General features: G+C 37.3%; 1 protein-coding gene across 2 annotated transcripts; it reads right to left on the bottom strand.

The window, feature by feature from the left end:
- Positions 1–26,853, bottom strand: LOC101854554 (probable ATP-dependent RNA helicase DHX34). 2 transcript variants are annotated; one of them, XM_005093417.3, is made up of 28 exons: positions 26,771–26,853; positions 22,684–23,385; positions 21,866–21,948; positions 21,166–21,300; positions 20,313–20,404; positions 19,635–19,772; positions 18,982–19,116; positions 18,046–18,100; positions 16,934–17,001; positions 15,990–16,139; positions 14,852–14,974; positions 14,266–14,529; positions 13,489–13,585; positions 12,922–13,069; positions 12,318–12,492; positions 11,656–11,742; positions 11,019–11,093; positions 10,543–10,653; positions 9,448–9,603; positions 9,040–9,135; positions 8,490–8,636; positions 7,896–8,041; positions 7,397–7,510; positions 7,000–7,121; positions 5,216–5,383; positions 3,407–3,515; positions 2,482–2,633; positions 1–1,733 (listed from the first exon to the last, which is right to left on the bottom strand). In XM_005093417.3, the coding sequence occupies exons 2-28, from the start codon at positions 23,358–23,360 to the stop codon at positions 1,582–1,584; spliced, it is 3,975 nt and encodes a 1,324-aa protein (XP_005093474.1). In that variant the 5' UTR covers positions 23,361–23,385; positions 26,771–26,853; the 3' UTR covers positions 1–1,581. The 2 variants fall into 2 exon arrangements, with proteins under 2 accessions (XP_005093474.1, XP_035824394.1); XM_035968501.1 differs by lacking the exon at positions 14,852–14,974.

Raw genomic sequence — 26,853 nt, 5'->3', positions numbered from 1 at the left:
CTCATGAAGAGATCCAATTGTATCATAAAAAACAGATTTATTCAGGTTCAATAACATAAAGAATGAGCTTATAGTAATGCACAACATTAGCAAAATAATTGTTAAAAACATCATCGACATCAAACTGTCTTTTCCTTCTTTAGGTTTTTACACATTCTTCATTCCTACACTTTTGCAAAACCTCCGTGCAAGCTCATAAATACATGAAAATAAGTAAACATACATACACTCACACATGCACACACACACACACACTAACACACGCATACTAACATGTACATGCTGTACGTACCTATGTACAATTACTATGAAAAGTTAAGTGCATCAAATTTCTCACTCATCTGAGACAGCACTGGTCATTGGACCTTACTTCTATAAATACCTTCATTAAACATGTAAGTAGAGTTACCAAAAGATTCTACAACATTCATGAAATGATTAAGTCTCATACAAGCCAAATACATGTATTATTGCAAGGAAAATTTCATCCTCTTTTTTTTCCAAACCTAGTCTGAATGAAAAACTCAATTTAGATGTTCAATTGACTCAAAGTAAAGAGACAAAGGCAGAATATTAACGATTATCCCCCTTGACTTTAGAATCCACGAATAGAGGAGTTTCACTCATAATATGTAAAATCAACCCTTCCTGTACCTGCAAAGGCGACTCTATATAATTTAACCCCTAGACTGTACTGAAAACAAACTCATACATCTAGAAAATTCGCCGCCCTGTGCAGTGTAAACATATCTCATAAGGCTGCTAAAACCTGAGTCTTGTTTCGATGATCTTTTACTTTTTATGAAGTTCTGAATAAAAAGAGTGACATATCTATAGACCTTATCACTTTAGCTATGAGGTCATATCTATGTATAGACTATTTGACGGGAAGCGCAGGTTCTACAACCGAAAACAAAGTGAAGTATATTTATTTTGGTGTCAGAGCTGACACGATGACTTGGAATGTGAGTTTAGTCTTGGTAGGCTACTCTTTACTTGTTTACATCTTTATGGCTTGTTTTACCCCGAGTCTTGTCTGTGCATAAAACCATCTCTGAATTTTTCTATTTATATATATAGTTTGACAGGTAGTCGAGCATAGGTCTGTTGTCTTCCACACACACATTGTGCGAGACAGAGTCAACCAGTAGAATCATAGTCCTTGTTCAGTCTTTGTACTTTCCAAGCTGTTTACCTTGTTACAGGTGATTCTATGAATGTCTTTCAATAGGAAAATTCTTCCAATCATTTATCTTGCTATTGGTATAAGTTTTACTGATCTGTCTTTATAATATGCGAATAACTATCGATAAAAGATTGGGACATGTGATGTCTTTCACACGGCAGAATTTCCCATAGCTTATGGGGTGTACATACAGTTAGCTGTCAAGAGTTAAGGATCTTATCTTATCATTAGCTGCAAAAATATCGCCTTTTTCATGGGTAAACAGTATACACATCTGTGAATTTTTTAGCCTCGTCTGATTCTGTCTGCAAACCCATATGTCTCCATATAATCAAAACCAGTATCATACCATAGGACACTCAAAGAAAGAAAATAAATCCTTAAGTTGTACAAGCTCATGGAATATGAGATTTTCTGTGCTTCAGTATCTCAATGGTAGTGAGATTGAGGTGTTCTTCACATTCAGGGCAGAAATAAGCTTTCCTCTTAGGATTCCCACTGTTCTGCTTTTCTCTTTCACTTTCGGCTGCCTCTTGCTGTTTGAGACCTGACAATGAAAAAAATGATACTGTAAAATATTCTCATATTGTGTTACCAAAGCATGCTATTTCAATTAGATTGTTTTAAACATGAAAAATAATATTTTAAAAACTTAACTGGTGCAGAGGGCAGTGCAGATCTATTTATTTTATTAGCATGATCCAAGCTGCCTTGCCCATCTACTTTCATTTCTCGAAAACTGTTTTAATTCGAACACTCAACATGTTCAAATACCTCAGGGCAAATTTTATATCTGATTTTTCTACAGATGGATGTTATCAAGACTTCATCCTTCCATGAATTCAAGGCTATTGAAATGATGTTAAAAATTTGACTCCACTTATTCTTTCTGTGTATCTACGAGAAGTGAGTATGTCTTTTAACATACACTAAAGACCTTGACCTGTAAGAGTTTAAAACATGAAGAAAAATCAAATGTTTCTCTTTTAAAACTAAACAGCTTTCAACTTCGAGAGTAAAGAAAAAAGTTTTAAAAAAGGAGGTACAAATAAGCTTGTTTGCCATGAACATGACATTGCAATCTGACACATTTATGATGGACATCCCTACAGCAGTATAGATCTAAAATGCTAGAGTATGCCAGCTGTTGCTTTCATAAGAACCTCAGACTCGACTAAATTTACACAAAACCTTACAAATGCATCAGATTCTTATTTACTGATTCATTTTAACCATCATTATTACCACTATTGCTTTTATTATCATTATCATTACTATCGTCATTCTGAAGTTACCTTCACCCCCCTCGGAGCCACACTCCGCTTCATGCTGCAGTCTCTCCAGTACAGAGACGATCATGGAACGGTTGCACTGCGGACACACCCAGTGACGCTGCATATTGACAGTGAACTCTCCCCACACACTGGCTGATGATTCATCCAGGAGACTTAAGAGACGGACAAAATAGAGAAATAGAATTACGATAATTTGTAATGCAGAAAGACAAGAGACAAAGTAACAATAATGCACATAACTTCCTGATCAAAAACATTGTTACATAATAAGTCAAACAAAATAAATAATGAAATGATTATAATATAAAAAAGTCAATAAAATAATATCTAAATGTACATGAAAACTTTTAAAGAGCTTAGCACAAAAAGTAAGGAGCATTCATTCTATAGCTTTTCTTAAAACTGAGAACACACAATCAACATGTACAGATAATTGTAATAGAGATGATGCTATAACACTGATACAGATGAGACTTGGAGGATGGAAGGAGCATAAAAGGGCCCACTTGTTTCAATTCTACAGTTATTTCTCGTTACCATCACGCCATAGTGGGATGATGTAAGTTTCTCTATTGCAAAACCTACCATATATTATCACACTTAAATCTGTAAATGTCAAAAACAGAATGCAACTGATGATATATTTTCAGAATGAAATTTAGAAACAAAGGGTTTGAAAAACTAGCTTTAAAAAAATGAGACAAAAAATTACATGCATATAAATGAGAGTGTACATACTGATATCAACGCTAGACTTCTTATTCTTTAATAAAAATTCTCACTCAGAACTCTTCAGTTTAGCAGCCCTAAATTGAAGGAATTTTACATACAGAAATGTTCTTGATTAGAAGAAAGTTTATGGTCTCAAAGTGTGATTTCAATTAATTCCATCAGGAAGCAGTACTAAAAAAATAAGGTTTCTCACCAATTAAAGTTTAAGTATTCTGTCACTTTCACGCCACCCTTCACGGGGTGTTCTTGGAGAGAAGCGTCTGTTTTGATGAACTTGCTGCTTCCAGAGGCAGATGTCAAATCTGAACCAAAAAAGGATATTTCTATATTTATATTTTGAGACAAACCAGCCATTCTGATAAATTTAGGCAACAGGGTTTGCCAATACAATGTACATGTAGAGCACAAATCAAACATCACCCATACTCAAGAGAACAATGATGAACTGAAAGCAAGAATAAATTAATAAATTAATGGTACAAGTAATGAAACGCATCTATTTCAAGGTACAGTGTAGGAGGCTGGATGAATGCAAAAATATCTGAGCAGGAATTATATGACACACAGAGCTCAACAGTCCTGCACACAGCAGGGTCTAGCTTTACTGCAGGACTGATCTAGGAGCAACCATCTATTATCAAACTCAGTTCTTGAAGTTTAAACACCTATGTATATGTCTACAAAAATAAAAAGCTAGACGATCCCATCCTTTCTCCCTCCCATCTCCAATCAAAACAGAGGTCACAAAACTTTTTTCAAAAGGGTCGGATAACTGACAGAATGCAGAGCGTGGGCTGGATAACTATTTCTTAATAAAAAAATTTTTGGTAAGCGTTTTACGGTGCTCGCAACTGCAAAAGGTCATATGAGCGCGCGGGACACATTAAACATATTCAGTTGGTAGGAAATTTGAATATTGCTTGGGTTGTGGCCGAAGCCTACTCTTATCGATTTTAAACCACCAAGGGATCTTTAATATGTGCAACTTGCACACGGCACCTCCAAAGACTTTTCGCCCTTGTCCAAGAAGACTCAATGTAAATCTTTCCTACCAGAAAATCAGTGGTGAGGCTGAAAGACAGTTGTAAGAAGGAGCCAAGGAGTAGCAGCAAAAAGACTGCAGAAAGAGTCAGGAGCCCAGAGGAAGGGGGCAAAGGAGGTGAGGGTGTGGGGGAACAAGGTGGAGATGAAAGCAGACGAAAGAATATTGCTAGAGAGCAGGAAAGGAGGTGAAAGGAGATAATTTTAGAGAAGAAAATTTTTCGGTCGCTACCCGGATTCGAACCCGGACCTTTGAATGAGAGGTGAACACTTTAACCTCTAGGCTGGGAGTGCCCCCAAATAACTATTTTGTTTGATACAATACACTAAATACATAAAATGTAAAGACAACCAAATTATTTACTTATCAATACACAGAATACAAAATACACAAAGAAATAATAAGTTTATGAAATCAGATTGCACAGTAGAGTTTTAAAAAATGATTAATTTCTTTAGGTGACCAAGTCCTGTGTGCACAGTACAAAAATCTCTTCCAATTTCCAAGGCGGTGGGCCAAAAAAACTTTCCTTGAGGGCCAGATCTGGCATACGAGCCAATGTTTGGAGACCCCTCAATTAAAACCATGCCCTGCACAGCAATAAGAAACAACATATTAAGCACTTCTACCTTCTACAACATAGCAGCTGCACTTTGACAACACTAAACATTCCACATTTGAGAACAAACTGGCAGGGGTAGGACACGAGAGACATGGAGGAAATGTGTGGAAAGGGATATGAGAGAGATGAAGCTCACTTGGAACGAGCTAGGAAGGATGGCCCAGGATTGAGATAAATGGAAGGAGCTTGTATGTGGCCTATACCCTGCCAGGGGTGAAAGGCATTGATGATGATGAACAAACTGCCTCAGTGCATAAACAATTGAGTTGATGAGAAGGCATCAACATCTGCCATTTCAAAGGCAAACTGGGCAGCTGTTTTGCATTATAGACTCTAACCTTTCCCAGGACCAACGTAAATTCTCTGCATCTCTGCAGGCAGAACACGCCTCAGGGAGTAGACAATGTCCGAGTTGAGGAACTCTGTCAGTTTACTGGCCAGAAGCCGCTCCAGCTGTTTGGCTCGGGGGCTCACTCTCCTCTCTTCTTCAATACCTTCAAAGGTATCTGTGAAAGGCAGAAAGGACAAGAATTTGGTCCCAGCTCTAACAGATAGACAGAAACATTTTGTGTAAATGGTTAATGATTCATGACTCTCGAACCAACAAAGGTGAGTACTTGATGCTCAGTTATTTGTAATATCAAGATTTTAATCCATAGGAACACAGTCACTTTACGAAAGGTTCATTTAGACATGCCAAATGCATAAATGTAAAAACATGTACCAATCTTAAGCCAAGCACAGACAACTACAACAAAAGCTTAAAATAATATATTAACTCCACTTTTCTCTTTTAAAACTGTACTACACAGCTTCTCGACAGGCCACTTGATTACAACAATACAATTAACGTTTACTTGAAAAACGTAACATTATACAAGGCAAAAGTTTTATGTATGTATGTGCTCAGGGTGCAGTAAATAAGATAAATCAAAGTATAAAAGAAGGTAAGATAGGCTCATTTCTACAGTTACAGATGGACATGGACAACCCCCAATTAACAAATGGACAAAACCATGTTATGGAGTCAAGGTTTTTGGAAAAGAGGACACAAGGAAGAGCTCCTGTTGCTACTGAGTTGGGGTTTACAGCAAGTCAACATCACAGCAACAACAGTTAAATTTTTTTCAGTCAAAGAGAAGTCCTTTCGGTACATATCTTCTTTCAGCTAAAATCTGCGATTGAAAGGGTCACTAATATAGCAAGTAAATATTATGTTAAAAATATTTCAAGTAATTGTCAGCCAATATATGTTTTTGTTGTTTTTGTAAAGTGTTTTACGGCGCTCGCAACTGCATAAGGTCATATGAGCGCGCGGGACACACCTAATATTTTCAGTTGGTAGGAAATTTTGAATTTTGCCCGGGTGGCGGCTGAAGCCTACTCTTATCGATTTTAGACCACCAAGGGATCTTTAACGTGCGCAACTTGCACACAGGCCCTCCGAGATTTTTCGCCCTTGTCCGAGAAGGCTAGATGTAGATCTTTCCTACCAGAAGATCAGGGGTGTGGCAGAAAGACAGCAGTAAGGAGGAGCCAAGGAGTAACAGTAGAAATGCAGCAGAAAGAGTCAGGAGCCCAGAGGAGGGGGCAAGGGAGGTGAGGGGGTGGGGGGCAGAAAGTGGAAATGAAAGCAGACAACAGAACATTGCTAGAGAGCAGGAAAGGAGGTGAAAGGAGACAATTTTAGAGAAGAAAATTTTTTGGTCGCTACCCGGATTCGAACCCGGGACCTTTTGAATGAGAGGCCAACACCTTAACCTCTAGGCCACGAGAGCCCCCTCCAATATATGTGTGTCACTGTCCTTTGCACAAAAGAGAAGAACAACCTGTTGGAAAACCATGATCTTTGAACTCATTATCTGGGCTCTGTATAGAAACAATCACACATAACTAAAACCAACATGGCGTCGAATAGTTTCAACTTCAAGTTGAACTTATTACACCAGTATCTGTATAGAAATAGTATATTAGGTTCTTTTCCTTGCATGCAAATAACCCAAGTCTGGCTCTCATGGGGGAAGACATTATTATCAAATTTACACACTTTTTGCAGAGTAGAGTGTCTTAAATAGCGTTGAACGGATATGCCAAACATTTACAATAAAACCCACCACCCTACCTTGCAGTCGGACTTTGAGCAGTGAAGTCCAGGTAGAACGAAGCTGCATGATAGAGGAGACCACAAGCTCTGCACTCTCCAGACTGGGAAACTTGACCTCCATCCACTCGTCACATATTAACCTGATTTAAAAAATCAGTCAATGTTTTCAGATTCATATTAGTAATCAAGTCAGTCTTTCACATAAAAATTGCACCCTTGAACAGCCCAGGAAGCACGCTCAGTAACCTTAGGACAGACATTGCTAGTCTGGAAATTTATATCAAAAGCCCAAGAAGCAAAGCCTTAAAAATTTGGAAAATACTTTCCTGTGACCATTTTATCTTTAAAACCTTCTTTCCCAAACAGCCTGGAGATCACAATGTGGTCAGAAATATAGGCAAGTTCAATCAGTTACCTGGTACAATCTGCATTGGTGTCTATGCTGTTAGAGAACAAGGTGATGGTCTGAAGAGCAGGCACTCTCATCAAGTTGACCAAGTATGGCTTGTTGTTTGTCTCCAGAAGGGACCTGACATTTTTCAAAGAAAAGCAAGACAATGAGAAGGTTACATACTGAACGGAGGCATAAGGCAGAGTCTGGAAAACTATATTTTAAGCTTGACCTAAAAATCACCAACCTCATTTTGTTAGTATAGCGTAATTATCAAAAAGCCAAACACAAATTATTAAACGAATAGGTGTGTTAATGCAGCGTCCATATGTAGTTTACCACAGCTACCTTTTTCCGTCTGATAAAGTTTCTACACATTTTTTATACACCAACAAAGAACATAAAATGACCTCAAACTATTATAACACGGCTCTAAATCAAAGGTACACACAAAGTAGATGCTGAACTGCCAACAAAAACTTAGAACTTAAAACTGAAAAGTGAACATAAAGGCCAGACTCACACGTAGGAAAGAAGTTCATGCTTAGAGCTGAGCAGGTTCTTCAAGTCACTGGGTGCAGGAACCTTTCCACTGGAGTCTTTGGGGATCAGCAGCTCTGGCTGGCCAGTGAAGATACTTGTTGGGTGCAGCAAAATAAATGGCTTGCTCTGGAAAAAAAATCACAACTTTAAATTCCTGCAAAAAGCAAAATGAATTTTTGGTGTTCAAACAAAACTGAATGACTTAACTTTTAAGACATCAAACTAAGACAATAACTTTTAGAATAAATTTCACCATTTAAACTTCATATAACAAAGGTGTTGCCTCCTTGTAGTTCAGTCATTAGCAACATGCTGTATCTGTGGAGCTGGGCATATAAAAAGGATTCTGCTCTCAGTCAGAAGCAAACTAGAGAGGAAAATACAGTATGAATAACTGTCAACAATTATAATCCCTTGTAATCCATCTTTGACTATAATTTTGTGATTTTCTTTTTTCAAATTCACTCAATTCATAGACAAACTTTGATCAGAGACAGCATTATTCAAAATAATTTTCTAAAGAACAAAGAAAAATAATTGGAAAGCCATTGAACAAGATTTACACAAGCCACACCTTAGTGTGAAAAGCCTGCTCTGAGTCTCGCTTGTATGTATTGCAGTCGTCGGCTATGGCCACCTGAGGGTAGATTCCACTGCACAAAATTATCTTCATAAGGTTGACGTCACGCAAGGTAAAGCTGCGGCTACGGTTAGATGTCTCCTGTTGAAGGAAAAAGGTGACATTTGTATAGCAAAATTAATAAAAACTAATCATTGCCGCAAGGTGAAGCCCACATCATAGAACAGGAAGGAACAACGCACATACAAGATTAGTGACATACATCAACAATCTGAAACAATTAAAACTTCATCTTAGACACACATACATGCCAGTCTTTTCTCTCACGCACTAAGAGTTCTACACAAGACCTTTCCAGTAATAAATTAAGCTATCCCAGCATAGTCCCTTAAGCCTCTGAGTCTCTTTCACAAATGTATTTTTCCTCTCTATCTTATTTCTTACATACCTCAGTGAGTATTTCAATCCATGTTGGGCCCTTAAGGACTCCCACTCTTGAGGTTTTTTCCTCTTTCTCTCCATTGTAAGACAATACAACACAAACCTGCAGTTGGTTGAGGTCATTGGACAATCGAAACTCCAAGTCTTTGATGTCATTTCCTTCTTTCCCATCCTCCTCCCCATCGCTGACTTGGTAATCCTGAAAATGTTGCAGTAAAAAATGAGGTCAGATGTAGGACTATCATAGGCACGCAATGATGATAACTTTATTTTTTGTCTGTTCAGATAGGTGTGTAAACTTCAGAAGTAGTGTGGGTACATTGCACAAATTAGACAGTTGAAAGAAAAAAGGAGATAGGCTGTCCAAGCCGATTGCTCTAGGAAAATTTCAAATTTAATACTTTCCTTTTGAAATATAATCTGAATAAAAGATCAACTCCTCATAAGTCCTTTTACAAAGGCACAGTTTAACTACAGAAGCAGAATAATAGGAGATAAACAAAAACGAAACCTCATCTTCCAAAGTGAGCACTTTTCGTCGCTTCCTCTCTCTCATCTTTTCCTTCTTCAGTTCTCCCAGCCTCTTTCTTTCCCCATGCTGAGCTCTCCGCTGCTCACTGGTCAAGTAATGTTGTCGCTCTTCCCCTCCATCCAGCAAATGGTGATCCTTGGGAAAACATTGGAAAAGATATAAGTTTTTGCTTGAGTTAACAAGAAGCTCATCGACACAATTAGATAAGTAGCACTGAGAAAAAACAAAACAATCCACAAAAATCATAACGGGAATACAAAAGAGCAGGACCTCCAAGAGGTGCTCTCCATCATTTGCCTCCTACAAAGTCTTTAACTCTTTATGTCAAGCAAGCTGCTGTCAGACCCATTACGCTGGTGAGCCGCTATCAGCAGCTCAGTCAAATTTCTTGCATTTCCATTCCTCTGGTACATCGCATGTTATTGTCTACACACACAAGAAAATTTGTACGAACAATAATGGTGGTATGTTGACTTTATTTCCCTGCATTGAGCAAAAAGAATTATCAAAATGAGTGCAATAGTTTTGATTTCATGACCAATTTAGTGGTGAGTATGTCATTCTCAGGTCCTGTACTGAAAGAGAATACATCATCATGTAAGCCAGTACCCATTTGAAATTTGGGAGAAACAATTAATTTCAAAACGAAAAAGTTTCTGAATTTTAGAAGTTGTGTGTGTGAGAGAGCCTCAAAGTGGATACTCCGGTAATTTTTGGCAGGTCAGTAACATTTCTCCAGGAAGTAGATAAGAACGGTGGAAGAGCTATTTTAAAAAAAGGAGCTAACCACACCAGAGTATCCTTCAACACATAAACTCATCTATTGCAAAGTGAATTCAAGTCAGAATGTTGAAAGCTAAAAACACCATGTTATATAAAATGATTTATGGAAGAATCATTAGCTAGAGCATTCATGTCCTAATAAATCTTAGATAGGCAGAAAAGCTAAACAGTCGTACAACACACAAATTAGACTATAGATAAAAAAATTTTGTCCAAAATGCAAACAGTAATGACAAAAACAGATCTCAAAATTCTGTCTGTGATAAGCTAAATTTTACAACTATAACAAACCCTGAGCAAATCTTTGAATTGTCGCTTCAGTTTTGTCATCTCATAAAACCGTTGCTCCTCTAGGCCTCTGCGTCGAGACCATTTCCGTGTCCCTTGGCCTTGAGCTTTAACCTACACAACAAAATATAAATCACATATAACAATACCACAGGGGTTTTTTTCACTATTGAAATATATTATAAAGAAATCTGCGTGGGTCACAATGATACGAAATAGTTGTTGTGGAAGTTCATATTTTAAAAATGTCAAATATTGTGTTTACAAAAGGCTACACAGAAAATTTACCTAGTAAAGAGCGTTGATATTGTATATAAATTCATTCTTCCACAAAATGTGAAATTAGCTGAAATCAGAACCCAACTCACAACCAAATCATATACTTTTGTCCTGCCTCCATATCTGGCATAACATACCTGCTCTTGGGTACTTTCATTACTTAAGATATTTAGAAACCATAACTGGGAAAGTTGACCTACCTGAATCCACTCATCAAAGGCATTTAGAAGGGTGAAAGGGTCCCCATGCTCTGACTCCAGAGGTTTTCTTGCAGTCTGGAAATCAAAATATTGCATAATTGAATATTCATTGTCAATGACTAGGCCACCCAATCATCAACAAAACCATACATTTAAAAGAGTACACATCAGTTTCTAAACCACTTTTATACCTTGAACAAGATTTTACATTTAAAGAACTAGTTTCTGATTATTAATGACAAAGAACAGGAAACTTAATTCTAGTAATGAAATACCATACATTTAAAAACCTTTAAGGCTGGTGTTACACCTGAGTTCATCACAGCATATAACACAAAGCTTTCGCACAATGTTGAGGAAAGAAGAAGACACTTCTATTTTAATCTATGTTTTAGTTTAGTTTTAGTAAGAGTTTTACGGCACTTGCAACACAATAAGGTCATATAAGTGCCGAAGATTAGAGGTGTTACAAGAGAGTAACAAACATAAAAAAGAAGGAGGGGGAGAGACAAGGACGATAGATGTTTGATAGGAAAGAAGAAGCAAACCACACCAGAGCACCCGCCAACCACCCACATTTTAATCTATAAAATAGGCTGTGGTGACAATACCCGAAGCTGCTCCTCCTGCAACTTACAATTGCTTCATGGTCAGTATAAGCTCTGTTGGTGAAAGGCGACTGAACACTCATGGCTGCTGTGATAGACAGGACTGGGTCAATCATCTGCATATGAATCAAAGACATGGCAATCAGTGACTGCTTCGTAAAAAAGAGAAGTATATAAATCTGGCAAAACAAACAGAAAACACTTGACAGATCAAATTCTCTAAATTGGATGGATGAGCAATAGGTGTGAACAATACTCGTTTTCAAAAGCATTTCTCTGCAAGAAGGTAAATAATGTAAAGACAATAAATGGAATGAAAACTCATCATATATTGTCTCTCATCCAATATCTTAATGTCCATTAGACAGATGTCATTCCCACAAAAATGTGCTTAAAAACATAAAACTTTGATTATGAGATTTAGAGTCTTGAGACTGTGCAAATATGCACTGTTGAAACTGAAAACCTATCACTCAGTATGCTGTATAATACTTCCTTTCTAATAGATTTGCAAAGAAACACATACATGAAAAATGAATTTAAAATGTCAATGAAGTTCCAGTGCACCTGCAAACAGTGATAGTCAAGAAAATCCTTAATACATCATAAAGAATAACTTATTTCTTTCCTAAGATTAATAGTAAATCCAACCTGAAAACCATTGGCAACGGAAAGAGAAATAAACATTTACATTGAAAACGGATCCCATGATAAGCATTTTGCCAATGACCACATCAACAGGAAGCATAGACAACATTTGCCCAATAGGGGTCAGGCTCTCATCTGATGCAAGGGCTCCTTGTTCCTTCAGAAAAACAATGGAGTTCTCTAGGCTTGATTCAGCTGGTGGTTCAATAAACGGAAATCTGAAAGTGAAATGAATTTTGCATTAGTGTACAAAAATGTTGACAGTATCAGATTAATTTGTTGCTGACTAAGCTTTCATCAAGGCAAAGGTTCTTTTGCTAAAGTGACCATGTGCATTTTTAGAGGAGAATTCAAATTATTTTGTTTGAAAATTTCTTATTTGGAGAAAAGCTTTTGTTACCCTTTTAGAATTGCAGAAACCTGTTGATAAAATAAGAGCCAAACAGCATCTGGAAAAGCAAAACAACAAACAAAAGTAATAGACAGGGAACATTCAGTGGTCAAAAGCTTTCATTCTCAGGAGCTCAAGCCTCAAAGCTCAATTCTAAAGCACAACCTTACACAAAATTCTTCCAGGTAAGAGAGCACTGAGAAAACACACATAGTGCCTATATCACCATTATGTATCAATATCAACTTAGCCTCACTTCCTGGCATTAGGTAGGCCCATTGAAATCATTTGCAGGATCAGAGAATCAAGTGGAACCCTCTGTAACTCTGGCGTGGAGTAGTCCTGGAAAGCATCGTAGTCAGACTCGTCATAGAGGCGATAGCACACCCCTGGACCTGTACGACCTACAGAAAGAACATAACAGGTCTTAAAATATAAAAATGTAGTAATGCTACTGGGGCGACTGTTACCTATCTTAAAAGGGGACAATTCCAAGAGTACTTTTGGAGGATATTTTGTTTCACAGTATTGCAAGCCTTTCTTATAAAAAATTCCTAAAATTCAAATTTTCGGGACAAGTAAAAAATCAAGAATGAGCCTACACAGTTGAAAGAATACAAACACATAAAAAAGAAAGTCAGTATTCTCAAAACTCAAAGAATCAAAATGACGGTTAAGGGCTTTGATAAGTTGTGGTAATAGGGTCACAAGAATGTCAATAACATTGTACAAAATCCAACACAAAAGTGAGAAAATAGTTGCCGGTATTTAACAGAACATTTAGGACCACATGTAACAAAAGACAAAAAGAAGCAAACTCTACCTGCTCTGCCCTTCCTCTGCTCAGAGCTAGCACGACTAATCCAAAACTCTTGGAGTCTCCGCATTTTGTACTTTGGGTCAAAGCTCATTTCTTTTACCTGAAGATGGACAACAGAAAAATAAAAACTATTCATCAACAGTTTTCTCTCATGACATTTGAGATTTCCTTTGTACAGATGGAAATTTACCTATCCATTGTCATTTTAGGATAACTCTTTTATAACAGCTCCTGTTGAAATAACAAAATTCCAGGCAGAGTTGTGGAACCAAAATCTTCCTTACAATATGTTGTATTGATTTGTACCCTTAGCTTCATTCTCTCTCTCTCTCTCTCTCTCTTCTGGTGCTGTGGCTTCATAAACGGTCAGCGATGCCGACAGTACTCGCCCGGGGGTCCTTAAAAAGTGCTGAAAGTGGGTTACTGAAATGTCCCAGCAGATGGGTTCTAGCTTCATTCTATTATATGTCACATACAGGACTGAAAAATCATCATTTAAATTGAAAGCAGATATTACTGCAAAATATTGGTATATAGAACTGATGTAGAGAAGAAAACGTTTTTAAAAAATGCCTTTGCAAGAAACATACTACACAATGTTTAAAAGTCACAGGTAAATAATGAATATAACAGTAAGGTCAAAAGCTAAACCAAATCTTGTGCTAATGCATAGCAACATCTAAAAAAAAACAACCCCAAAAAACTAAAATCAATAGGAAGTTTAAAATTAAACATAACAAACATAAAAAATTATGCCCTTTCAGCTTTCATTGACATTACCTTCCCAGAATCGACGATGAAGCGCACCCCATCTATAGTGACAGAGGTCTCAGCAATGTTTGTAGAGACTATACACTTGCGCACACCATCAGGGGCAATGTCAAACACTTTATCCTGCTCTTCCACAGACAAAGCACTGTGCAGGGGAAGAACAATCCAGCGCTTCATTTGTTGAGCATACGCCCGAGCCGCCTCTACCACAGCCATGATCTCTGACATACCACTGAGAAATATGAGCAAATCTCCTCTTTCACCGGCCGGGTACTGTGGACATAATGATAGTTGTGGGAAACATGAGTCACACAATAACAACTACACCTCACCAGTACCAAGTGAAAGACTAAAATGCTAATATATTACCCCCTCACCCACTAACAGCTCAAAATTATAATTTTCATTTCAAAAATCAAAACAGCCTGCAGGGAAGCAACACATACAAATTATGCTCAATTCATGGACATGTAACCAACTGTACAAAGACATTACACAAAGACAACAGACATTTTGTAGTTGTGACACACTTAACTTCTAAACAATACTGGACCTGTAGTCGTTAATAATAGAAATTCCAAACAAAATCAGAAACCTTGTGATCAATTCTCTGCATGATGCGCAAATAAGGTGTGGGATCTAATCGGCGGGATTCAGTGACATCACTTTGCTTGATTGGGCAATATTCCATTTCTATTGGATAAAGACGACCTGGGACCTAAATAATGAGAAAAAAACAAAATAAAAATTGTTAAAACTTTGAAATATTGTGGGGAAAAAAAAGAAAAACAGATACAAGCTGTTCAAAGAGAAAGAAGAGTTATTGAAAAAATAAAGATGCTCTGAAGAAGTCTCTGAAATGAACCGTGGACAGGGAAGGTAGAGGAAAGAGTTTACAGTTAACAGTGGATGCGGCAAACAAATACATACAAAGCAGCTCAGCTATTTTTGAAAAGGGAGAAACATTTAGAATATATAAATCTAACACACAAATTCAAAGACAAAATCAATACCTGAGATAAAATTAATTGAATAATTTATCAAACTCAGAGCAATGATATGATTCAAAAGGATGCAGAATTGGAGAAAAATGAGGAAAAACATAAAGAGAGGGAGGGGTCTCCCGAGACCAGGATCCTGGTCCACGGAGACACCCAGTCTAGGACGACCATGAAAACATTCTGCTTTACACATGCGTGACCTCACGGATCATTTCCTTCTGCTTCCAAGTGTTGTTAAAATGGCGGGGACGGTCGCATCGGTGGCAATCGAGACATAAATGAGTACCCTCATTCTAAAAGAAAATAATGGCCAAAATGAAAATCAATTTCCTCTTTACCTGTGTCTTCCCAAAATTCCTACGAGCAAAGAAGCCCATTTTGCAGCCTGAACATTCATGAAAAGGGATGTATTTCATATTCATTATTTCTTTTTAATTGACCCAAAATTTAACTTCTGTAGGCCTACAGCAAAAAAATGGTCCACACAAGAGAACTAAGGCAAGCAGGAATGGAAAAGGGTAACTGTTAAACGAGCTGGAGAATTCAGTATAAAAGTAGAGTAAAGCCTTGTTAGTGAGACAACTTTCTGGGCCTTCGGCATACTGTGGCAGAATTCATTATATCCCTAAAAAAGTCAGCTCAAAGAAAAGAGAGACCTCAAAACCAAAAAAATGCAGCTGAAAGACAGTACGCCATTTTAAAGTCTTATAAAACATGACACAATTTACAGACCTTGAGTACAGGAGCATCGTTGAAGTATTGAGAGAAGAGGCTGATGTTGATGGTGGCAGACATGAGGACCAGCTTCAGGTCTGCCCGCTGTTTGAGGACACACTTCAGAACGCCCAACAAAAAGTCAGTGTAGATGTGCCTCTCATGGACCTGTCAACAGAGAAAGAAAAGTAACCTCATTCATAAAAAAACATTTCATCAAATTCCTCTGTCTCAGTTTTTGGGGGGGGTTTTCAATCATCACACTGAAAACAATTGAAGTAACATTGAAGTCCATTCTATAAGTACCACTGACAATTAGTTTTCCCAGTTGCTTCAAGCAACCTCGACATTAGATCTGAATTTTAAAAAAGGAGATGACATAACAGTCCAAATGAAACATGCAATTTAAAAAATCGCTGAAAGCTCACATGACTTCATAAAAAGTCCCTTGAAAGACCTGTTAATTCCAAGCTTCAGTCCTCAGTGATCGCAAAATGTTAGGTGCATAGTGCTACCATTTTTACATTCTGCTTCTGCTAGTTGACAGTTATCCATTTGTAGCTTAGTGAAAGGAGGAAAATACGGGACAAAAAAACCCAACAACTTTGCTGTAGTTACTGTGTCCTTTCCAACAGAGCCAGGAAAGGAACTCACAACTTTTTTACATAAGTTCAAAGACTAGAAAAATCTACATGATTTTATACTGTGATGATGGAAACAGAGCTGATAAGTGCTTCCCTTTCATTTCCTGCTATGTCTCCCTGTTGCTAGATACAGCTTCTTAAGACTCATAAGAAAAAGACACATTATTTATCATTTTAATTCTCCAGTCCAAAAGTGGTGACCACACATTCATTTCACAATGAACATTATCAGGCTACTAACCTAACTGGTTAATACCATCTTTAAAATTGATATTGGCAAACAAAATAGTATTTAAAAGAGATTCAAATTTCAAATACCTCATCAATGACAACAACGCTGTACATCTCTAGAAGAGGATCTGAACTCATCTGACGGAGAAGCAGACCTGTGACAAACAAATAAGCGAATTAATATTTTCAAATAATATATGTGAGACAGCGTAGTGAAATCAGACGCTCGTCAAAATAATGAAATTGAAGAAATTGGAAGTTTTCCGCCAGTTTAGCAATTTTTATCTAAAATTTGTTTTTTGGCTCAGCTCCTTTTATGTCCGTTAAAACACCTATTTATGTGTGGGTTTTACTGAAAAACGTAGACTAAAGGCACAAAAAAATGTAAATTGTCCATTACCACAGACTCTCGGGCTATGTAAATAAGCATATTTTGGCGGCCATTTTCTCAGTAATTTTACCTCTGAAACCAAGCGACCCCCACCTCCTTCAATCGCAAATATTTCAACTTGTACTCAAGATAAATGAGTATTTTATTCATCGAAAGCAAGGCATGTACATTTGTACAAGCTTTACAGTGATACCAATACCTTCACATGACCCCAAATTGACGAGCGCCTGATTCCACCACGTCGTGACACATATAGAGATAGATATCATTCCTTGATGTAGACAAAAAGCAACTGTCTACTATCAACACCTAACTCAGCTTTAATAGAAACAACTGAACTTCTCATATACTTACAACTTCAGTTTGGCAAGGCAAAGAAATAAAGAAACAGTCAAATACATTCATAAACATATTTCAGCCAAATTAGCAATCTCTAAAACTTGAAACATCAGAAGCCAAAAGCTGCAGCATGTAGAAAAGTTGAATCTGGCACAAGGAAGACTAAGAAAAGCAGGAAATTTGCTAGTAACAAATTATCTAAAGGACAAAATTCCTAGACCCACTATGCATGTACGGTTTAACCAGAATTATGTTTGGTTTTTTGTTTGTTTTTTATGATGGTGACATCATTCCACTAGTCATTTTCCTCACAAAGTGCAACTTCAATTTGCTCCTACCCAACATACATGTTATACTAAAAGACTTTTCAAGAATACTATTTCTTTAATGTTCCATTCATTTACTATGAAAATAAAGTCACTGCTATTGATAATGAAGCTATCTATGCTTTACAGCAATTATCCAGTACCTTCAGTGAGAAACAATATTTTGGTTGATGCTGTCTTGCTCTTTTCAAAGCGCACCTGAAAAAAATCGAAAACATATTTACTTTTAACAATTTTTAAAACAACAGGTCTATCACTTTCACAAATATCATCCAGAAACTCATAAGCACGGTATAGAAGACAAAAAAAAGCATGCTGCAGAAAACAAAAAACACAAAAAGCCCTCCAAACTTTGCCTAAACAAAAAAAGAAAAAAAGAAAAAAATGAGAGAATAAATTTTTTCACAAATGAAAATGAAACCAAAATATGTTTTACAGCATTTTGATTACTTAGTGTAAGACTTCTAATTACACCATTTTGAAAAGCGATGTATGACAAAGTTATACACTGAGCAGTCAATCTGTTATAAACACAGCATATCAAAGCACTTAGCGAATTAATTAAATCATTGTGCTACTTCTGTGCACTTTGACCACGGCTATTGTTAAGAGATTCTTAGAGATACGTAATGATTGAGGGCCATTCCTTGAGCAGACCACGCCATGTGATGGCTAAAACATATTCAAGCTCATTTTATTTTGGAGAGTGTGCACTAGGTAGCATGACTTCCCAAAGCTAACCTGTCATCTTTTTACAAAGCTTTTAGTATTCAGCTGGCATCAGTCAGTACTATCTACCCACTATGTCATCTGAACTGGTGTGAGGCATCACTTCATTGTCTACAGCCAAAACAATAATAAAATATTCCAATTATTGAACTTCATATTTAATTTATTGTACGAAGCATTCATTTCTACTCAGATTGGCTTTTATTCTAAGCAAATAAATTGAATAAGAGCTTAGTCTGTAATGGAAAATCAGCTGAAAAAAACTAAGACGACAAAATTGGTAGCTTATAATCACAGAATAAACTTCCATATACTCAAAGAGTTAAATCACCTATTCTAAATTTGCTTACCTGATAGGCAACTTGAGAGCCATACTCATTGAGTGTTTCATATCCGACTCTCTTAGAAAGGGAAATACACGCAATCCTCCTTGGCTGTGTACAAGCTATTTTCTCAAACCCAGCTTCCAGTAAGTACTGAGGAACCTAGACAGAAAGACCACAAAGAGTAAGGAAAGAGATAAGACACTGTTTCAAGACTTCATATACTTTTTCTTTGCACACTGGAAATCCTTTTTTAAGCTACTAAGATTCCTTTTGCAAGTCTGACGGGCTCAAATCATAAGCTACAATTCATTGGACAAACAAAGTGCTCATAGGTGGAATACTCATTTATCTTTTCAGCTGCAGCAAGATTGAAAATAGAAAAAATTCATTTCACATTTGTGTTACTCCAAAAATATTCATTGGGTTTCCTTGGTTACATATATGGCAAACTTTGTTCCAATCAAAGGTCATTTCTCTTGAATTAGGAAATATCTTTTAAAGATACCCCAATGAGTTATTTTCATGTAAAGAAAAACATGAAATATGTATTTATAAAAAGCAAAAAGCTAGACACAAGCTAAGGAAATTGACAACAAAATTAAATATTGTCTTATAATGCAACACAACTGTGATGATCGTTTTGATGAACTAATGCCATGTAACATTTAACTTCTTACTTGAGTAGATTTCCCACAACCTGTGTCACCTGCCACCACTACCACCTGATGTTTCTTCACTAAATCCAAGATCTTTCTCTTGAACTGGTAAATAGGCAGATTGCGTTGGTCAAGGCGGATTTTGTGCAGTTTCTGAAACTGAAGATTTCATCAAGTTTAGTAGCTCGTTCAAAGTCTTAACTATGGACACACAGTCTGAGATCTCAGCTGTATTCTTTAATAGAGATGTGAGTAAATAATTAGACAAAATGGTACATAGAAACTTTCAAATTATGTTGGGTGATCCCAATGGTCTAAGACAATATCGTCCCTGTCTCAAAAATTTTAAAAGGTATCACCATTTGACTGTTTTAAACTGTGAGTGCAAAACATTTGAGCCTTTTTTTTTGGCAACAATGATATGTCTTTCAGCTAATTCTAAAAATAAGTTAGGGTACATGAAATTTTTAAAATAAATATGTCGAGAGAAAACATTTTGCACCAAAATAAAATTGGCACATGCTTTTTAAAACAAAGTAATAAATTTTGGCTCACAAGACTACCTAAACTAAGACAAAATTAAACTCGTCTTCTACACTTTAAAAGTAAATCTTTCAGATGTGATATTGCATTCAAATGTTTTTTGTATTCTCAAGACAATAGGGCAGTCAACCCTATGTCATACCTGATCCCCTTTACCTTTTGTTTTTGCTGAAAATCCAAATAATGTATAAGGATCGATCTGAATTGTGCCACTCTGTCCCTGGTCAGTTCCTTCTCTGTCTGGTAATCTATGACAATGAGGATAGATGGACGTACGAATTTAAAAAGTAACAAAAATAATGGTAGCTTCTCTGAAATAAATAACAGTGTCATAAAATATTTTATTCCAACAAAATTCCCCGAGACAGTTGAGGATACAAACATAAGATTTCGGTGTCCTTGTCCATTCAAAAAGAATTCATGACTGTAACAATATCACAAAGAAATACACAGCTGCACACTGACTGAGCCTTTCCACAGTTTCTACCCCACATAAAAAAGTAGAAAGAGTACTTCTAAAAAGAGATTGGCAGAACATGCAAAAAAGTTGGAAAAAGGGAAACAAACCCTAAAAACAACACACACTTTTATGGACAAAAGGAAATATTACTACTGACAAGAAGAACAATTATTCAGTTCCTAGATTATGTATACCAAATGAAGCAGAGGCCGAGGACTTATTGTAACCAAACATTGTAATCAGAACAGTATGACAGCTGGGAGGGATTAAAGATAAGCGTCGCTTCAAACCATGATGATTCTGTCCTTGGAAAATAGCTCAGCTTTCAATTTAAAAAATAGACCCTCAAAGAGTAAACAACTCTTCAGATTATTTAAAAGAATAAAAATAGCTTCTTCAAGGATTTTAAAAAGTATACTTTCATCATTAGTAATTCAAGCAAATCCAAATACACCTGAGAATTTTTTTATACTGGCAATAGGTATATCGAATACAAAGAGTTCAAAGATAAGTACTGTGCCAATTGTAAAACTCATGACTTGAACTCACCAACAAGGCGGTTTTTCTTGAGGAAAACATCAAAGTCTCGGCAGACGAATGATATGTTGATCTTGTACTGGACATCGTAGTTTTGAGGGAGATTCATCTGACCTCTGCTTTTTGCTGATGCTTTTGCTTTATCATCTAATCAATGAAAAGGAATGTCAATTGGTCTCTTAGAGACGCAAGTCAGAATCTTTTTTTTTAAATCCTCCTATACATCAGTGAATAATCAAGAGTCAGAGAAAAGACAAATCAAGATTTTAAAAGTACAAGTAATTGCTTCTTAAATTTCAATCATGGAAAAATGTGCTTGTTTCAGTTTTCAGGACTGTCACAGAAGCTACCAACATATTTGATCTGTCCAAGAGCATCGCAACAAGTGACATCACCAGTGTGACCAAGTCATGACACCAGATAAGTGTAAATATTGAATCAGTCAACTATCAACAGATCCAAAGCATCTTTTAATATTTCCTATAAAATCAAATCTCCAACTGACCCCAGCAGACAGCAAAGACGCTTACCAAAGTGAAGCACCTGAGAAAGTACTGAACCATCAATACATCACATCCATATTAAGTATGGAATCATTAACTATTGTAATGATAACATATGACTGAAGTCAATGAATCAGAAAGCACAGTACGATTACATGAATACCCTTTTTTTTAACCTCTGGAAAAGTGTAATTCTAAAAACTTCATACCTTTTCCTTTTTCTGCTTTCTTCCTCTGAAAGTCCAGGTATCGCTTGACAAAAGCCCAAAAGTCATCATGTTCCTTGCTGCCTCTATGACAATTTATAATGATAACCAATTAGAATACATAAATGCATGGGGAAAAAATATATTCCTGTAAATATAAACACAACAAAATAAAAACCATAAAATATAGAATATCAAACAAACATAACACTCTAACAAAAGTTGTTTTTTTAAGTAGTAGACAAATAATAGAGAAAAATGATAAAAGTTTAAAACCCAAAAGTATCTTATAATCATTGGAAACATTACTATTTTCATTTCGAGTTGTATTTTAATGCATCTTAAATCATGGGAAAATAACTGCTAACAAAAGTGAAATACCACAGCAGAGAACACCCCTTACTTTCATTTCCACAACTTATGAAGATAATTAACCCTGCCGACCCGAGCACAGGTCTGACCATGTGCTTCCTTTATCCTTGTGTGCACTGAACTCACACACCTCAGCATGTGATGGTGCAATTATAACAGTTACCTTGAAAGCTCAGGTAAACAGGTCCTGTGGACTCAGGGGGAACAGGGCTAAAAGGGTTAGTTCAAGAACACTGCTTCTAAGGATTTGGAGGACAAACCTATTTTAACGATACCGAATAAATGTTTCCGAAAACTCCTTTGAATAATTTTGGGCTAAAGGCAGTTCAAGTTAAATTCTATCTTACCTATAAAGATATCATAACATACATTTTTGGGGACAGTAATACAAAAGTCTTTTTATAACATGGTAGGATAAAAAGCCCAAAATTACAAGTGTCAGGACTTACCTCTGAGTTATGTTTGAAAAGGTGCTATCCCTGAAAAATATCTTGCCTAAAGAAGTCTTATACTTCAGGAAGTCAAAGTTGTAGTCCAGAGTTTCCCTGACTGGAGGCTTTGGAGGTTGCTTGGGAAAGACACTAGGAGTAGGAGCAGGTGGGGAGGACTTTGTGTCTTTCTTGGTAACAACTTGTGATTCTTCTGGGTACTTAACAGGTTCTGGAGACCTTTGAGGTACTGAAGAGTCACTTGATGAGTCATCATTAGACAAGTCAGCACTGGAGATGTGTTGCTGATTGCAGATTTTATCAACATGCCTGTGGGAGTGTTTGACATGTTCATGTCTTCTTTTATGCTTTTTATTTTTATGCCCATGAAAATCTTTACGGCTTTGGTGACACTTTTCACTCAGACTAGAACTAGACAAATGTTTAAACCGTTTTGATGGATCTTCATCACGGAAATCTCTATCAGCACCATGTCTAGAATGCTTTCGCTTCCTTTTCCTGTGGGAGTCTGAAGATCTCCTGTCACTTTTGGAATGTGAATCATAGTCTGAACTGTGTGATGCTGTACTGTCAAATGCGTCAAAGACTTTCTCATGGTCAGAGTCACTTGAATACCTGTGACTACTTTTGCTCTTTTTATGTTTCTTCTTCTTTTTCTGAATTTCTACTTGATCCATGGCTCAAAATGCAAGGCCCAACACACTGAAAACAAGATGAAACAGGATATTTGAATAGTAAAAACTGACGAAAAAAGAAGACCAATGATGACGAAGAATAAATTGTAAACACCTAAGCCTTTATTTCACAAATGCAAGTTAACTAGAGTAGAGGGACTCGAAAGATACTGATAACTAAAACTAAGCTTCCTTTTTTCAAATGTTGATATCCCACCTCCTCAGAGCATCTTCCTTGAAGCCCTGTGCGCAGTTTGCTTTTCTAGTTCTACCACACAAAGCTGGTGACTATTTTCAAATAAGGATTTTTAACTTGTTTTGAGAAAGCCCTTTTTAAAAAACCTCACATATATAGGCCTATGTATGAAGCAGCGTGGGGAAATCAGACGTTTGTCAAAATACAGAATTTGGAGAAACAGGCATTTTTCCGCCAGTATGGAAATTTTCATTGAATTTTTATTTTTTAGCTCAACCTCTTTTATGTCCATATAAAAACACATTTCCAAGTAAATTTACTGAAAAACTGATAAAAAGCAAAAAAATATCATTTTTCTGTTTTTAAGGATTCTTTAGCTAGTGGAACTACTAAACTTAGGCGGCCATTTTCTCGCCAGTTTGACCACTGAAATCACACGACCTCAACTTCCTTCAATCGCAAATATCTTGAGTTCTATTCAAGATAGATTGATATTTCTTTCATTGAAAGCAAGGCAAATAAATCGGATTTCAGATTTATACCTCCATAAGCCAAAACATTGATGAGCGCCTGATTCCACAACGTCATGACATATATGTCTTCTTGTTGATTTAGACTTAGAGAGAGATTTGAAAGTGCTTTTTTGGACTGAAAGACTTCTGTAACAACCGACCAATTTTGACATCACTAATAATAGTCTAATAATATTATACTTTTTAAAATTTGTTTAGAAAATTTTGGCCAGATTATAAATTGTAGAAACCGAGGAAGGCCAAGGTCAAATTGCCTGTCTGCTTCACATCCGGCACACACATTAGTTTGAGTCCGAATAGCCATGGGACGCTATTCAGACTTGAGTCCGAATAGCCGCTGTCTTTCTAAACCCTTACCCTCTATAGTCTATTCTACTCTGTTTCATAGTGGTTGCTCGTAACGGAATGGAAGTGATAACCCATGTCTCACTATTCTCACCCCCTCGTTTTACCGGAAATGACCCTAGAGGGATCAGGGCTGAGGTTAGCAGGCATGACCCCGGGGGACGGGGGTGGGGTCAGGGCTGATGCTCCACAGCATCATGTTCGTCACTGTTCGTGTCCGAATAGTCACAGTCAAGGTAGTCAGTTTGGAGCCAAATCCCAGAAAAAAATTTGGCTCTTTTGGATCGTTTCTGGCCCGGAGAATTTCATTTGGTTCCCTGGCTCTTTTTTGGCTCCAAACTCCAAATGTTCAAGAAGAAGGGGAAAGAAAAGGCAAGAAAATAAGAAAAAGAAAGAATAAAAGAATAAAAATGAAAGTGAAGAAAAGAGTTAGGATTATTAAATTATTAAACTAGTTAACTAACATGATTTTAACGCCCTCGCCCATTTGGTCTGAAAAATTTACAACCCTTCTACCGTCGTGCAAGAGCATTTATTGTCTCGTGCTTGTGTGTCTCATTACATTTGTACACGCTCTCTGTTCCTTCAAGCATAAATGATAATTTATTGTGTGCAGGGAGAGAGTGAGAGGCCTGCCATCGTTTTAAGTGTGTAAACAACGAATGACTGGTCGGACCTACATCCCGTTCAGTAGCGTCGGTAGTGAGTCTTTTTTTTTATTACCGAAGAAGTGAAAAATGTTTTTTCATTATTATTAGACCGGCTCTATTTCTCCGAACGTTCGGGAAAATACACTAGAACTCTATTTCTCCGAACGGTTTCCGCTCTCGAGATTTGTTGATGATAAGCAAATGGAGTGGCCTGTGTGTGTGTGTGTGTGAGAGTGTGTGTGTGTGTGTGTGTGTGTGTGTGTGTGTGTGTGTGTGTGTGTGTGAGGTGTGAAAGGATTTTAGATTTTGCTGGGTGACTAAATGTAAAATAGGTTACTGCCAAGGTCGAGCAGTCTTGTTTTCTCGCAGTGCCTTTTGGAGGTATTTTCAAATGAAGTATGTCCGGGAACGTTGCCCTAACCACGACTGAAGATCCGAATATTCAGACATTTAAAAATCTCTAGCTCTAGAAATTGAATTTGATGCAAAAAAAGCTCCTTCCCAGCCCTCGCAGAAAGGCAGAATGAAAGGATGACGCCTAAATCTCCCAAATAACCCAAAAAATCTCTAGATCGGAAACCGTTCGGAGAAATAGAGTTCAGCTTGATGTTCCCGAACGTTCGGAGAAATAGTCACTTCGTTATTATTATTCGTTCCCAACCACATGCGGTAAGCCACCAAGGGCCTCCTAGGGGAATTTATTGGCCTGTGAGAGATCAGGGGGGAGTCCTCGCCTCATGCCCACACCGGGATGGGAGCTATTCTCACCGGGGGGGGGAGGAGAATAGTGAGACATGGATGGTTATTCTCACCCGGGGTGAGAATAAAGGTGGCTTTACGGAATTTCTTCTTTTTGGACAAGCAAAGATTAAAAACATCTCTACCTTTCTTGACAAGCCTTAAACACAAAAAGGTCTAGATCTAGATTTAGATCTAGATCTATTAATAACTGAATAATAATAAGATAAGATAATATTGGTTAGGCCTGGGCCTAGAACTAGTCTAGATCTAGATTTAGATCTACACATCTAGATCTAGATCTAATCTAGAATCTAGATCTAGATCTAGTGGTGACAATCAATGCAATATTTTATAGCTCTACAAACATGGGTGCTTTTTCGGTAGTTCCCACCCCCCTTATATTTTGAGCCTGACCTACATCGAGATCTATACATTTGATGCGAGCTAAGATATCAAACCTAACAACTGCAAAACATCAAATTATGGTAAAATTCAGGGGGGCATGAACCCCCCACCACGTTTTTATTAGTACAGGGGAAGCCCCCCTGAAACCCCCCACTCTTGAGGCCAAAACCGGCGAATAACAATTGCGGGGTGGGAACTACCGAAAAAGCGCCCAAACATGATACATGAGAACAGTGATGGAAATTCAGCATGTACCGTTTCTGAAAAATGAAGTCATAGCTGCATGACATGTAAGGACTTCCGTAACAAGCGACCACCCCAACAAACGGCTTGAAACGCAATAAAAAAGAGACCTAACCGTCCTAACCCTAAGCCTAAACCCCAAACCTAAATCTAGACTCTAGACTTCTAGATCTAAACCCTACCCCTACGCCTACTCAAGGTACCCCCATCCTACCCCCAAACCCTACCCCTATCCCTCTGTTCTACTCTGTCTCATAGCGGTCGCTAGGTACGGAAATCCTCCCCAAGACATAATTTTACCACATCAGTCACTTTGCTCGATTAGTAGCGAGTTCGTTTCATGTTGCTGGATCCAGTGGTCGTCTCAACTCTCAACGTCTGGA

This window comes from Aplysia californica, unplaced genomic scaffold (genome assembly GCF_000002075.1).
Source record: "Aplysia californica isolate F4 #8 unplaced genomic scaffold, AplCal3.0 scaffold00063, whole genome shotgun sequence".
NCBI classification, from domain to species: domain Eukaryota; kingdom Metazoa; phylum Mollusca; class Gastropoda; order Aplysiida; family Aplysiidae; genus Aplysia; species Aplysia californica.
The sequence above is the reverse complement of the archived record's forward strand: the minus strand, read 5'-3'. Positions and strand labels throughout refer to the sequence as shown.

Bases quoted from the DNA above. Each gene is read 5' to 3' on its own strand.
- LOC101854554 (XM_005093417.3), bottom strand. From the start codon at position 23,360: ATGGATCAAGTAGAAATTCAGAAAAAGAAGAAGAAACATAAAAAGAGC. The intron at 9,604-10,542 runs GTTTGTTATAGT...TGTTTTCCCAAG, and splicing joins AATTCAAAGATTTGCTCAGG to GATCACCATTTGCTGGATGG. The intron at 8,042-8,489 runs GTGTGGCTTGTG...TTTTTTTTCCAG, and splicing joins AGCAGGCTTTTCACACTAAG to AGCAAGCCATTTATTTTGCT.